This window comes from Acartia tonsa, chromosome 6 (assembly GCF_053477335.1).
Source record: "Acartia tonsa isolate MP-2025a chromosome 6, ASM5347733v1, whole genome shotgun sequence".
Lineage (NCBI taxonomy): Eukaryota > Metazoa > Arthropoda > Copepoda > Calanoida > Acartiidae > Acartia > Acartia tonsa.
In genome coordinates, this window is record NC_137265.1 from 42,414,629 (window position 1) to 42,430,229 (window position 15,601).

Consider the following 15,601-nt stretch of genomic DNA (forward strand, 5'->3'; position numbering starts at 1 on the left):
TGGAGAAAAAAAGTGTTTTTAACAACTTATTTATTCTTAAAGACCGTTAACAAAGTTGTTTGAGTAAAAAAAGGTTTATATCCTTCTTAACCCTGTACAGCCCATCCTTATATAAAATTAACAGGATGTTTATGAGTTTGTCTGTCTGTTTGTACCGAAGGAACTTTTTAACCGCTGAACTAATATGGTTATACTTTACAGTGCAGCTTCATTCTCCCCCCTCTCCATATAAGCCTCTAAAGACAAAGCCGCTGGTTTATATATTTCCATAACTGAAGTTCAAATGTATGACAATCCTGTATTGTGCAGTCCTCCAGGCTGGAGCTTACCTGTAGAGTCTCCTCTGGACACATTAAGCCAGACTACATCATATGGGAGAAAGAAAATATGGTAAGTATTTGTGGCATAGTATTATAAAAAGTACTGGGGTTTCAATACTCCCCTTAAATTTAATATTTTGTAGGCCTGCCTACCCCTTTTTACCCCATAATGGTCTACACCCCTGAGGTAAAGCGCTGTGCACGAAACTGGTTAATAGGGTATTTTTTGGTTCTTAATTCCTTTACCACCGAATATAGCATATGGAATTTATAAAATCTGGACACAACAAAAATCTGGAGGCAAATTCATATAGGGGATTTCCCTCAATCATTGAAATCAGTTCCCCTCCCCTTAAGTTTTGTAAATATCCCCCCATTTAGATTCTTTACCCCCTCATAAAATAAACAAAAACTTGTATATCCTTGATTGATAATATTGTTATTAACGGTTGATTAAGATTAAAGAACTAAGTAGAAAATACATATATCTATCGAGACAGGAAAATAAAACTTTCCAATTTCTTTTAATTTTCCTCAAGTTTGAAAAACAGGCAAAGTTTTAACTTAATAGAAATTTCCATTGTATTTTAGCTCAGCCGTAGTATATGTATTGAACATAGGGAATAATAAAATTATTGGTTTATATTGCGTCAACTTTTCTGTTTGTCTTTCAATAGGTCTTCATTTTACCTCAAAAAAAAGAAACAGGATTTGTCTGTGTGTGTGTGTTTGCGCTTTAATGTGTAGCGAAGGATAAATTTATTATCGAGATAACTACCAGGCTCCAGTGGTGGGGACCCTTTTTATCTGCTAGCAAATTACTTTCTGCTCTTTTGTAGAGATTGGCTGTGTTAGTATTTCCGACGCTATTAGCTGATATTCAAAGACGCATTTAAAAGTCGGCTCAGGGTCCCCACCCCGTTGGCTGAACTTATAGCTCGTGCCCCCTCAATTTTTTACTTTAATCCATAGTAAAAGACAAAAACATTTTAAATGCCTAATTTTTTAGATATTGCTTTTTGATGGTGGGGAAATGAGTTTGGAGCCCATTCTTCAGAGAGACGAGAAAGGGAGATACCTGTCCTATCTCATCATTGATAACGTTTCTCAGGTAAAGATAACCTTTATATTAGCGATGCTACTCTATAATTCACGTTGTCCATCTGTCCGTCAGTCAGTTCGTAACGCTATTGGGAAAATGTGATTTTCTCGGCTGCCTTTGAAGATAGACAGCTGAAATTTTAAGTAAAGATTCCAAGGACATATGCGCTTCTAGTGTATACATTATTTTGTCTGTCTGTCTGTCGGTCATGTTTTAAAAGACATAAACCTTATCTTTCTTTGAGTTTTGCCTTTTTCTTTTCTTTGTTTTGATAACTACACATCTGCTCTATTCCTTAATTTTTCTGTTTGCCCATTCCAAGATTTTTGTGCTTCGCTACTTATGGATGTTGTAATCCTTGTTATTTATTAAATTGATTCCTATGCTTAATCCTTGAGGGGCCTAAATCTGCTGTTCTCTTACCCTTGGGGGATACCAATTGCCCAATGGAACGAAAAACTACTACCCCCTAATTTTTGATTATGTTTATGTTATAAGTAGAGGGTGTTGGGGGGGGGGGGTGAGGAATGTTGGGATCTATGCTCAACAGAGCACTTTGAGGGAAAACACCGGATATTTTAGTTTTAAATTATTTAATAATTGGATAGATAGATATAAAAAAGACAGTTTTAGCGACACACTAACAATGCTGCAAAATCATAAATGATAAAATGACGGTTTAGTCATTAATTGCTGTGTTTTTTAGAAACGTAATTAATTTATGGTAACTTTATTCTATGTAAGAATTTGGCCTTTTTTGTGATTGTTTGTTGTGTTTATGTGTGTGTCAGTTAATGTAAAGTTTAGTTTAAAAACTCTAGACAAAGACAAATTATGATGTAATAGGAATATGTACATGTAACAGAGTTTCTCTTGAGTTCATACCACCCCATGATAAATTATAAATTAATATGAATATGTACATGTAACAAAGTTTCTCTTGATATCCTACCACCCCATGATAAATTATAAATTAATATAAATATGTACATGTAACAGAGTTTCTTTTGAAATCCTACCACCCCATGATAAGTTATAAAATAATATTAATATGTACATGTAACAGAGTTTCTCTTGAAATCCTACCACCCCATGATAAATTATAAAATAATATTAATATGTACATGTAACAGAGTTTCTCTTGAAATCCTACCACCCCATGATAAATTATAAAATAATATAAATATGTTCATGTAACAGAGTTTCTCGTGAGTTCTTACCACCCCATGATAAATTATAAAATAAAAGGAATATGTACATGTAACAGAGTTTCTTTTGAAATCCTACCACCCCATGATAAATTATAAAATAATATTAATATGTACATGTAACAGAGTTTCTCTTGAAATCCTACCACCCCATGATAAATTATAAAAAAATATAAATATGTTCATGTAACAGAGTTTCTCTTGAAATCCTACAACCCCATGATAAATTATAAAATAATAAAAATATGTACATGTAACGGAGTTTCTCTTGAAATCCTACCACCCTATGATAAATTATAAAATAATAGGAATATGTACATGTAACAGAGTTTCTTTTGAAATCCTACAACCCCCTGATAAATTATAAAATAATAGGAATATGTACATGTAACAGAGTTTCTCTTGAAATCCTACCACCCTATGATAAATTATAAAATAATATAAATATGTACATGTAACAGAGTTTCTCTTGAAATCCTACCACCCCATGATAAATTATAAAATAAAAGGAATATGTACATGTAACAGAGTTTCTCTTGAAATCCTACAACCCCCTGATAAATTATAAAATAATAGGAATATGTACATGTAACAGAGTTTCTTTTGAAATACTACCATCCCAAGAAAAATTATAAAATAATATAAATATGTACATGTAACAGAGTTTCTCTTGAAATCCTACCACCCCATGATAAAGTATAAAATAAAAGGAATATGTACATGTAACAGAGTATCTCTTGAAATCCTACCACCCCATGATAAATTACAAATTAATATGAATATGTTCATGTAATAGAGTTTCTCTTGAAATCCTACCACCGGCACCCCATGATAAATTATAAAATAATATAAATATGTACAAGTAACAGAGTTTCTCTTGGGTTCTTACCACCCCTTGATAAATAATACAATAATAGGAATATGTACATGTAACAGAGTATCTCTTGAAATCCTACCACCCCATGGTAAAGTATAGAATAATAGGAATATGTACATGCAACAGAGTTTCTCTTGAGTTCTTACCACTCCATGATAAATTATAAAATAATAGGAATATGTACATGTAACAGAGTTATGTAATGATATAATTGACCCATATGAAATGGAAAGTTGTAAGTAACAGATTTTAAAGGCATGTTTTCATTTGGAGAAAAATCAAAATACATAGATAATTGTTTAATGTTCTAGCATTATTATAAATCTAACCAAAGCAATTCTCTTAAAATTTGCTATAAAGTATGCAACTTCAGAATTATTTATCTCAGAAAAAAGGTTTTAGATATAAAGTAAAAATAAGCAATTTCCTTTAAACTGATTGGTCGAGCACATAACCTCAATTCCCTTTATTGAAATAGATGTAAAATAAGGAGGTGGGGAGGGGGGGGGGGGGTGCGGGTTCTTGTGCTTTTTCTATGCTTTAGGTCAATACATACAAAGATAATTTGCTTTTCATAGAAGACTAAAAATTATATCAAGTTTTATAATGAACAGATGATTCTTTTGTGCCTAAAAGACTGTAGTTTCTACTGTGTTCCTATTGTCATGACTTTTGATCATAATTATGAAATGCTTCACTTAAAACGATAAATCATTTTAAATTTTCCCTTAACTTATCTTACTCAATTAGTAGTGAAACAAAAACAAATGTATTATTTACTTTTCCCAAAATTACTCAGTTTTTACTTTGAAGTTTGAAGAGTAACAGTGGGTGTGCTTTCCATACCGTTTAATAGCATATCCTCATAGTGTATTAAAATTGCACTAAAAAATATGTGCTTTCCTTAAAAGTGTCTAACAGGTACCGAACAAACCCTTTTTTACAAAGATTCAAAATAAGAGGGGCGGGTTATTTTTTCCATGCCTACCCATCGAAACTTTTAAAAAAAGCTAGCATTCGATATCTCAAATGGTGGCTTATAAAATACCACCTAATTTTTTGGCAATAAACGTTGGAAATCGGCCTTTCAAGCAAAAGGTAGCATGCAAATTTGCCATCGAAAATCGGCATTTCAAACAAAAGGTAGCATGCGAGTTCGCCATCGATATCGTAGCAGAGTATGTATCGAAGTAGCACAATAGCAGCATAAATTAAAGTAATGCTGCTCTTTATTCGGTTCTTTATAAAGTATAGAAGCCGCTCAGCTCTTTATTCTCACTTCTGCTATTTTTTTACTCTCTCTCTCTCTCTCTCTCTCTCTCTCTCTCTCTCTCTCTCTCTTCTCTCTCTCTCTCTCTCTCTCTCTCTCTCTCTCTCTCTCTCTCTCTCTCTCTCTCTCTCTCTATCTCTCTTTTAATTTATGCTACTATTGTGCTACTTTGCCTCATACTCTGCTACGATATCGATGGCGAACTCGCATGCTACCTTTTGTTTGAAATGCCGATTTTCCAACGTTTATCGCCAAAAAATTAGGTGTTAATTCATGGTGAATGAGATTCGAGGTAGCATAGGAATTGGGTTATATATTGCACGAGCTCGAAGGCGACTCTATGGCGAAATATCTTGCTGGGTAAATTCTAGTGAGAGGGTCCCACCTGCGTTGCCCTAATTCAACCCTGTAGGGATACCCATAATTTAAGCTAACCTCACCCCCTTGTTTTCAATTCTAAAAATATATACGAGTGTCTGGGGAAGGGAGGGGGGTGGGGGTTCAAGGCTCAACAAGGCCCTTTGATGGAATACGCCAAAAAAATCTGAGGGAGTGATTGTTTAATTAGAATAATTAGATGGGGAAGGTATGTGCTGTTTTAAATATACGGTTTAATAATATGATACACGTACGGAAATGAATACACACCATAACAGTCATTTCTATAATTTGAATGTTTTGCTTATTTTTACAACATTTAACTTCTTTCCAAAGCTAGTATATTCAAGTAAATGATGTTTCTAACGCATTTTATTTACATAGTACACATTCACTTTATAATTAAGGCATGTCTCATATAAACACTTATTAAAATTTTTAAATAAGCACTGGGATGAGACAAAATTAATACTGATAGTTTGTACAAACCAATCAATAATTGATAAACTACCTAAAGTCAACAAATGAAGAATTTTTTTATGAAAAAAACTTAGAGCAGTTTATTTTACAGTCAAATGTCTTTTTTTTCTAAATAAGTTAGAATATTTTTATCTTAAACAGTTAGGGAGTTGAATCCATTTTTATAGAAGCAGAAATATAATCTATGATTATGGTTTGGACCCTCTAAAACTGTAATCTACCCTTCCACTTTCCCCTCTCTTGGTGAAGATATCTTCACCAAGAGAGGGGAAAGTGGAATCTTACATTTCAAAAATCGTATCGGCGTTGAAGATATCTTCACCAAGAGAAGGGAAAGTAGAATCTTACATTTCAAAAATCGTATCGGCGTTGAAGATATCTTCACCAAGAGAGGGGAAAGTGGAAAGGTAGATTACAGTTTTAGAGAGTCCAAACCATAATCATAGATTATATTTCTGCTTCTATAAAAATGGATTCAACTCCCTAACTGTTAAACCTTATTAAAGCGCACATTTTTTAATTAAAGTTCTTACGGACAAATCAATGCGATTTTGTATAAATACTTTGGCTAAGGTAAATAAAGATTCTAATGCAGTGAAAACTTGAAAAACTGAAGCTACAACATCAAACGGTTTTCTGAAATTATCCTCCCTTAATTGTCGGGACCCCCCCTAATCGTTTTTTAACTGAGAAATTAATTTGTTTTATAATTTTTAAATCAAACAAAAACTTTTTGCAGCTATCAAGTTATCTGTTTACTATTAATTGATTAGACTTTATTCGAAGAGAAGGAAGGTATATATTATGTTAGTAAGGATAAATAAACCCTTTATTGTAGTATTACAGAAGTATACTCTAATTAACTACCTGCCCAATTGATCATTGAGATTAAATTTTGCAGAAATTTTTGCATAACTTCTTTACATAATTGTATTAATGAAACATTTTTAAATGACACAACTTAAATATTTTGGGTATAGTCCTTTCCACGACATCCCTCCATAAGGAGCGATTAGTCGTATTTTTAAAATGGCTTTTTATAGGTTATTTTAGGTTAGGTTAGGTTATATTGTGTTAGATGATTGCCCCACAGGGTTAGGTAATTGGCCCCGCAGGGTTAGAACCCCCCGCAGGGGTTAGAAATAAGAGAAAAGCTACTGTGAAAAATACGAAGAATCGCTCCTTATGGAGGGATGTCGTGGAAAGGACTATACCCGATATTTTTGCTACATTAATCTTGTTGGACAAAGGATTCTTCTAAGAACCAGGTTAAAGAACTTAAATAAAAAAGTCATGACTTAAGCAGATAAAATAAATCAAAAAGAAAGATTGAGATTCATAGAAAAGATAAAAAAGCAAACTTTGAAAATTTTACAAATATTGATATACTAGAGTTGGGCTCGATATAATTATCTCGCTATTGGCTATAGGTTTATTCAATTTTTTATTTACTTTCTTTTGGTTATCTGAATTCTGACTATTAACCCTATTCTTCCATTATCTTCTCCCTGACGATTTCTTTCTTTAAACTATTTTAGGATCTTAATATTTTGTATTTCAAATTATCGTCCTGAAAGGGTTAAAATGTTTAGTTAACTGTTAAATTTTAGTTCAATATCTGACCACATTACGCATGTATCACTAGTATCAAATTATTTTAAAACTAAGTTTTCTTTTATTTACTATATTATAAATTTAAATTTAATTGTTTATTGAGAGAAATTTAATACTTCAATATAATTCAAATAGCAACATGAAATAAAAAAATGAATTTATTCTTCATACAGTAAAATAATGGGTCTTATCGTTCTGGTCAATGGGAGTTTATTACGGATTATTGGAGCACTATGAGTTTTAAACATTAATCGCTTGGAAAACTTCTGCTTATATATAGACATTTATTTCCTATATAGATCTGTCATGGATCTTGATGCAATAAAGCATGCTGTTTTGTAAATGTTAAAAATTGGAAGATTTCATTAAACAAAAGTTCCCGCAAATATAAGTATTAAATAACAAGGAGGGATGGGACAATGCCATAAAATTCAACAATAAGACTTTAGTTTTGGGTTATATTTAGTTGTTAATTTAGATTAAGCTATTTTCAAATTCATTATTCATTATATCAATAACATATAAATTGAGTTTATATTTAGGGAAAGGAAAAGTTTAAAATGTGTTAATGTTTGGGGCATTATAGAAATTCTTTATCATTGTTTATCAATTAAAAATAGATTAACAAACAAACAAAGGCAACTGCAGTACCATGAATACAGGGATTGGACAATAGGAGCTTATTAACAACAATAACTAAATCCAGAATTATCTGAAAATTCAAAGAATATTATGGCTGTAACTTTTAACAGAGCCAAAAATTATTCATTAAGCTTCTTTTATTGCTGATGAATCATAATTGAAATAACTATATGATTCTTAACAGTTATAAATTTTCAGTATTTGTTATAACATATGTGCATTAAACTTATTTCTTTTTTGAAAATTGACATTTATTTGACAAAACTTATTTTTTTGCCTTTTTAAATTTTTTTAATACTTTAAATAATGATGTGCACTTCTGAAAGCTTAAATTTTCAACTTATTTATAAGCTAACAAAATAAAACCAAGATACAGCAAAATTTTATTTAATATCAACCATGCTATCTGTGTATTCCTGAACCGTTGCAGAATCATTTAGGCATTTAATGCTAAAATAAATAGTTTGCTAAGTAGCAAGCTACTCTGTGTTAATTCGGCACCAAAAGTAAAAAATTATACAACTTTATTGCATTCTATTATACTTGTTGCTTCGCCCCTATCCTCAAAAATGGGCACTTGAGATTAGGACAATAGCTTAGAGCCTTTAAAACATATCTATTAAAGCTTAACTAAAAATTACAATCAGTTTAGAACATTAACTTCTAAGATCTTTGGCTTTAGATAAAAAAATCTTCAGATAAATATGCTGATATGTTAAAAAAAAGCTTATGTCAATCGTAATTTACTACAGATATATTCTTATATTTCTGCAAAACTACAACACAGTTTTACTTAATTTTTTTAGTTAGTAACTGAATATTTAAGTCCTTGTTCAATAAACAATTAATTTCTGCTAACAAAGTTATGTTAAAAAGTTATCAATGGTACGATATTTATTTTCTATAAAATTTTCTACAGGCAAAAACATTTAAGTGTTTTCAACTACCAACAATAATCAGAGAAAAAGGACACATTTCAAAATTGAATTCTTTAACGCTTTAGAATAGTTTTCTTGAAAAAATATTGTTAAAAGTTTTATGTTATTCATAATAAAATTATAGTAAATGTCTGTGGGAAAGGGTCATGTTAACCGCTTAACTATTAGGGTTCTCCTTTACTTTTAAGCTTCTTATTTAAAGGTTCTAATTAAAAAAAAAAATTGGAGGGTCGACTTCTCCTCAGTCCCCTATAAGCCTCTAGAGGCCTTTATGGGCGTAACCGTCAATAGCAATAAATAAACTAATAAGTTTCACATATTTTTTTTCATAGGTGCCCAATATTAAATTCTATTAATTTTGCCTTGATGTATTTTTTGTTTTATTTATCTATCCTTTAATATCTGTGTGTGTGACTTGTATGTCTAAATAAATCAATAATAAATGCGTTCTTGTGCCTGTCAGTCACAAAGAAAGGTTTAAATAAATTAGAAAATAAATTATAAAATAAATTGAAACCTCAACAGGAGCAATAGGTACATTCTCTGAGAAGCACAACCTCGTCGATTCTGTGGTTGCATTAAGATCTTAAGCTTAAGATAAACAGATATCCTCCTGTATTATACTATCGGCTGTGCTCCTAGCATCTAGAGACTCTGTCTTAAAAGGGGTAAGAATGGGACATAGAAAAAGCATAAAACAATCATAATGCTTAAATCTAAAGATTAAAAGCCTAAAAGCTTTCCGGGACCTATGTGAATCTTCCCTTAAAGTTCTGTAGTTTAAGAAATCTCAAGCTTAGACAAAAAACCCTACTACTTCATATAATAGAATATACAGTGTGTTTTTTTTATGAGAACTTTTTTGAAAGCAATTTTACCCAACTTATAGTTATCAGAATTTAATGATTAACGGCTTATTTTCTTCGTTTTTAAAAACCATTTATAGAACATCAAAAAAATATTTAGGTTTTTATTTAAAAAGTACAGTAAAATCAAAAATTCAAAACTTGGGTGTCAACATCTAAAAATGGTTTAGCGCATTTTTCTTGAGCTCAAATCTTCTATCCTTTGGAAGAAAAAAAATTGGATTTTCAGTAGTCAACTTTGTGGGGCCAGTACTCCCTCCTTTGTTGAGATATGGCCTTCAAACTTTAATATGTTTTAGTACATGTTCCTAAAAGTATCTGTATCAATTTTTAACTCTGCATATCAACTTTAAAGCGTTTTGCAGCCATTCTTGCCAGATTCGAGCATGAGAAAAATGTGCTAAAACCATTTTTAGATGTTGACACCTAGGTTTTGAATTTTTGATTTTTCTGCACTTTTTAAATAAAAACTAAAATATTTTTTTGATGTTCTATAAATGGTTATAAAAAATGAAGAAAATAAGACCTTAATAATTAAATTCTGATAAATATAAGTGGGGTAAAATTGCTTTCAAAAAAGTTCTCATAAAAAAAACACACTGTATATTGAAAGACTTTTTGTATCCATTAATTCCTGGCTAGGCTTTGATTGTTGTGAATATTCTGTCCATCTATAATTCATAATAAATACCTAAACTTCACATTAATGCTGGTTCTAGAGGACTATGTTATAGTTAATAACAGTAGTACTAGTAGGTTTGGTGATGTAAACTTAGTATTGTATCTAACTCTTATAAATCGGCTCTTGAAACGTTTCTAAAAAAAAGTCGGCATGTTATAATTTGTCTCAAGCATGAAAAAAGAGGTTTGTATGTTTTTAAAGATTATTTTGATTTTAAAATATGGAAGGGAGGGGACTTTGTAATTCAAAATATACTCAACCCTTAAAGACTTTTATTAAAGCTTGATTGATTAATACAAAACTTTCAATGTCCAAACTTGTTATCTATTAATCTAGAATAGGGGACGTTTGTATATCAATATACTGTCGAATGCTTTATCCTTAAGATCACTCTAAATAATTACTAAATAAAAAGTATTAAAGATCTTAATAAAATGTAATTTAATGTCTTTTGGACTTTAAAAAAGCAATTGATAACAGTTTAAAAACATTCCCACAATTCAATTTAGTAGTTTTAGATGTTTTTACTTTGGTGAAGTTATTACAAGGATAAAACACTTCAAAAAGCAATTATTGAAATATAAGTTAAATTTATGTAGATATAAGTATCTAGTAGGAATTTTATTGTTAGACTTGATGTGAATGTATTTGTTAGACAAATTACCTTTTGTTAATAATGAATTAAATTTGATTAAATTAAAATTATGATTATAATTATTGGCTCTTTTATAATTTCTTTATTCCTGGCCCCAACCCAAAAGTGTTTATTTTTTATGTGTGTGTGTGTGTGTGTGTGTGTGTAAATATGCGTGTTAGTGTGTGTGTTATAAAAACAGTAGGATGACCAACATTTTTTCGCGATCATATTTTCTTTTTGAAAAACAGACCTCTTCCCCACCCTTATTTTTGAGATAAAAAGAAAAATAAGTGGAGGTGAGGGTTAGATTTTCGTTTGTTTGTTTATTACTCTATATCAGATACGGTTAGGTTATATTGGGAACTGGGTAGCCCCTATGGGTTAGCGCACCTCTGAAAGAAGACCAGCAGGGGATAAGCATAGGAAAACAAACTATCATCATTTTTAAAAAAAAATAGGGAATTGGGGGGGGGGGGGGAATGTTGTCAGTGCTAAAGCACATATAGCTTAAAATGATAAACCCATTCAATAAAGAATACATATTTTTTAAATGGTTATGTAAATGTTGTAAAAATGCCATTTTCTTATAGTTAGAATCTAATAAAAATACGTTTTCTTTTCAATAAATAAAAGGACTGTCTAATAAATACTAACATTGAGTATAAATATTTGATGTGATATTAAATAAAAAAGACAGAGTGTTTTTTCTAATGTCATATTATTTATGATTTTGACTGTGTGTTTGATTGTATATGTATTTTTAATTGCGAGGCTCATCGACTGCAGCAATCCACATACTGCCGCGATATATAATTCAGAGTCTCACTATCTTAAATAAGAGGCAATTCTTACATCTAACATAGAGGCTTTTGATAATAAAATTTGGGAATTTTCGGTTTGACATAGAACTCTTAAGGTGCGTTTCGTTGTATTTTCACAGTAGCTTTTCTCCTATTTCTAGCCCCTACGGGGGGCAATAATCCTGAGGGGCAAGCATTAACATTTCCCTAACCTAACCTAAAAAAAACCTATCAACAACTACTGTGAAAATACGACGAAACCAACAATACCCGAAAATTTTACAACAACCTTAATTTTTATCAACTACCAGAGTTTTTTTGCTAATGCAAAGTTATAGACTATTGAAAGAATTTCAGCTGCTTGTTTAATTCCTTTTTAAAAACAAGATACTTAACTGCTAGCTGTCTTTACATTGGCGGCTCTCGAGTCCTGCTTAATTGGTTTAATATGTTGAAACATTTTTTTAATTTGGTCAATTGACTCCAAGTCTTTTTATAGCGTAGCTATCATATAAATATATGGCATGTCTGTACGCCCATCTGTCTGCTATTATAATGGCTGTTTGTCCAAATGACAATGATTCACTTTTTACTGTTTTTAAATCAGCATTATTGCCTGACTTTTTACCGCATAAAAATCTTTATTAGTGCTTACTGTTCCTTTTTATATTAAAATCGTTTTAAGTTCTTGTCAGCTTATTTTTGCTATGCTACTTATGGATATGGTTGTCCTTTTGTTTTATTTGGTCAATTTTCTCTAACTCTTTTTTTCCAATACTATATCATTATAGAATCATTGAAAAGCGTGGATAGCAATTTTAAACTTAAATCAAATTTTGTTTAGACAATTACTTTAATTAATTGTTCAAATTGTTTTTTGGTGTGTGAATATGCTGTTTAATTGAAATATTAAAGTAATTAATCAGTTTTAAAGAAACAAAATTGAAACTAAAAAGTATAAAAATAGTACAATATAGTGGAGTAATATGTTTTTTTTACCCGGCAAAATCTCGCTTACCACAGAACCCATTTATTTTTGTATTTTCTGGAAGCTTCGCAGTCCTGGGTAGCTATTGACAATTTCATTTTAAAATTGAAGTCTTTGTTTGTTAGTAGGCTCTTATGTGCTATTAGTGCAGCCGCTAGTTGGTGAATAATGAAGTAAAATAGAGGGGGTTAGTTTTTCTTTTGCTTGTTTTTATTTTATTACATATTAGACTAGGATATAATGGCTACAAGGTAGCCCCGCAGGATTAGTATTAAGCATACAACAATAAGTGTGAGAGTTTAGACTTAGTTCTCGACAGGCACTTGAGGGAAAGCACATGATTTTTTCCTAAAAACGTTCTTGCTATCCATCCTAATCGTCCTTGTTTTATTAAGAGTGACACTGGTGACTACCGCTGTGCTCCAGCCGCGGGTCAAGCCGCCATGGTCACTGTACATGTACTCCAGAGGGACACGGAGGTACAGGCTGTTCTGGGGGAAGGAGGTAAGCTTTTATACTTTTGATAGTAGTTGGATAGTTTTGAACAACCAATAAAAAGTGTCTATGAAAATTTATACTTACTTCGAGATCCTTAACACTTGATTCAAACAGTCTAATACTACAGTATGAAGGATATTCTCAGTTCAGATTTAAGGTTATTTTTTTCATGGAAACCATTCAAATATATGTATAAGGTAGCCGTAAATTTAAAAAATACAAATCTTCTCCGAAAATTAGGCCATCTCTTTAATAAATCTTTAAACACATAAAGAGAAAGTGCCTACTAATTTAGTATATAGGATAATTTCAGTTCAAATTAAGTTATTTTTTAAGGGATATTTAAAGCAGCCATTAATTCAAAAAAATATATAAGTCTTCTCCAAGAATAAGGTCAGGTCTTTAATAGGTCTTTTGTTGCAGGTGGTGGTACTGGCTCCGGAGCAGGATCAAGTGAACAGCAGTCACCAGACAATAAGGCAAAGTTTCCCGCTCTCACGGACAGTGGTGTGTCCTTGTTTAGACTGCCATGCACTTATCTAGTAATTCTAGTCAACCTGGGAATGTTATATTTCAATTATTATTCACTATTTACATGAAAATTATAAACTGTACAGTTTTTTTTATTAGATTGATTTACATAAACATTAAACAAGGATGACAACATCCATTAGTAGCGATGAAAAAACGGACAAAAGTGAGTTATGCTCTTTGGAAAGGGAAATTTTAATTCACGTTTCCATCTTCCATGGAAGGACAGCCAAGGATCATTATAGAGTAACTTCGCTACTAAAAAGAAATGTAGTAAGTTCTTGAGGGATAAAATTAGAGAACTTGACATAAAGGTCAGCGAATTACCGTTTGTTTGTTAAAATATTATTAAGAAATTTTTCAAATAACTAATATCTGATCATATCGCCACTTTTCTAATTCCATCTTTGAAGAGAACCAGTTTCTCGTTTATTGTTTTTGTTGTTTTAAGCAATACATTATTTACTACGAATAAAATAATTTAAATTTAGGTCATTTGATTATTGAATTCCTGGTAAAAAAGACAATGGCGTCTTGTGATCAATTTATGATTAAGGTTCAAATGTTTAAAATTACTTTTTTTTGTACATCGCAACAATTATAACAAAGTAAAATGAATGGAAAAGTATGTTTTGTTATTAAATGATATAATTGTATGTATAAAATAATATGTTATACTTTCAAATTAATATTTTATAAATCGCCTTTAGACTCAAGAATTAAGTAAAATTAATTATGTTTTTGCCTTTATTTTACATTTTTTACACTAAAGAATAAAAATCTATATTAATTTTCCATGAAGTATTAATTTACTTTCTGTAATATGTTATCTTAAAGGTATTATCAATAGTTATTTATCGCATCGTATTATAGACAGCTTTCCGCGGAGAGTAAAATAAAAGATTTTAGGATTAAAACCAGATTTGTAAGCTCCTAGTTGCCGAAGGATAACAAAACTAGTATTATTTTATGATTTTTACTTTAATATTCGTGGAAAATTGTCTGCAATTTGATGCTATACATGAGTTTTCAGTAGGGATGAGAACCGGTGCATACTGAAAGGTTTTTCTATGGTTTAAAAAATTATTTATGAATACATAAACGATTACATGTAAAATAAGCAAAAACGTTGATATAATTATTTAATGCCTTTAAATTTGACATACAATTTTTTACATTAATAAAGTCAAACAAATTAAATGCAACAAAACTCCAAAACAATTGACCAATAACCAAAAAGTTAGCAGCTTATAATGTTAATTCCAGTATGGCTACGAATCCGATTAATATCCGCTGGATTTGAACCGGTTCTGAGCCGTACTAAAAAATCATGTATTGTTTCGTGTTATAGACAATTCTCCGCGTAAAATAAAATACAATGCCTTGAATTTTCCCTGTTTTATTGGCTGGGACTTCTGCCAATGAAACAGAAATTGGTCCTATATTTTTTATTTTACTAACCTAAGAAAACTGTCTATAAAACGATGCGATATATAAATATTAGTGTATTTAGAATTATTTGAAATATGATATTTTAAGAAAATAAAATATTGTGAATTGTAACTCTTTTTTTTATTAATTAATTAACTCTTGTTCTAAAAAGCTTAGCCTTGTATATTCTACTTGTCTGTAAGTGTATGATAGACGAGTTTGATCTAAATGTCTTTGATACTTTGAAAATTGCAAATACTTAGGAATGTGTATTTACATTGAAAGTTTAAAATCCAAAAGGTGGGAATGTAAAGGCTTTTGGACGGGTACCTAAAGTTT

At 30.8% G+C, this 15,601-nt stretch overlaps 1 protein-coding gene across 1 annotated transcript in view; it reads left to right on the plus strand.

Moving 5' to 3' along the window:
• Positions 1-15,394, plus strand: part of LOC145323113 (protein amalgam-like) — a 52,692-nt gene extending 37,298 nt beyond the window's left edge. Inside the window, exons 8-11 of the mRNA XM_080165499.1 lie at positions 310-390; positions 1,330-1,431; positions 13,198-13,306; positions 13,724-15,394. Coding sequence (XP_080021625.1) covers positions 310-390; positions 1,330-1,431; positions 13,198-13,306; positions 13,724-13,899 — 468 coding nt within the window. The 3' untranslated portion in view covers positions 13,900-15,394. The remainder of the gene's footprint in view (positions 1-309; positions 391-1,329; positions 1,432-13,197; positions 13,307-13,723) is intronic.
• The last annotated feature ends 207 nt before the right edge of the window (positions 15,395-15,601 follow it).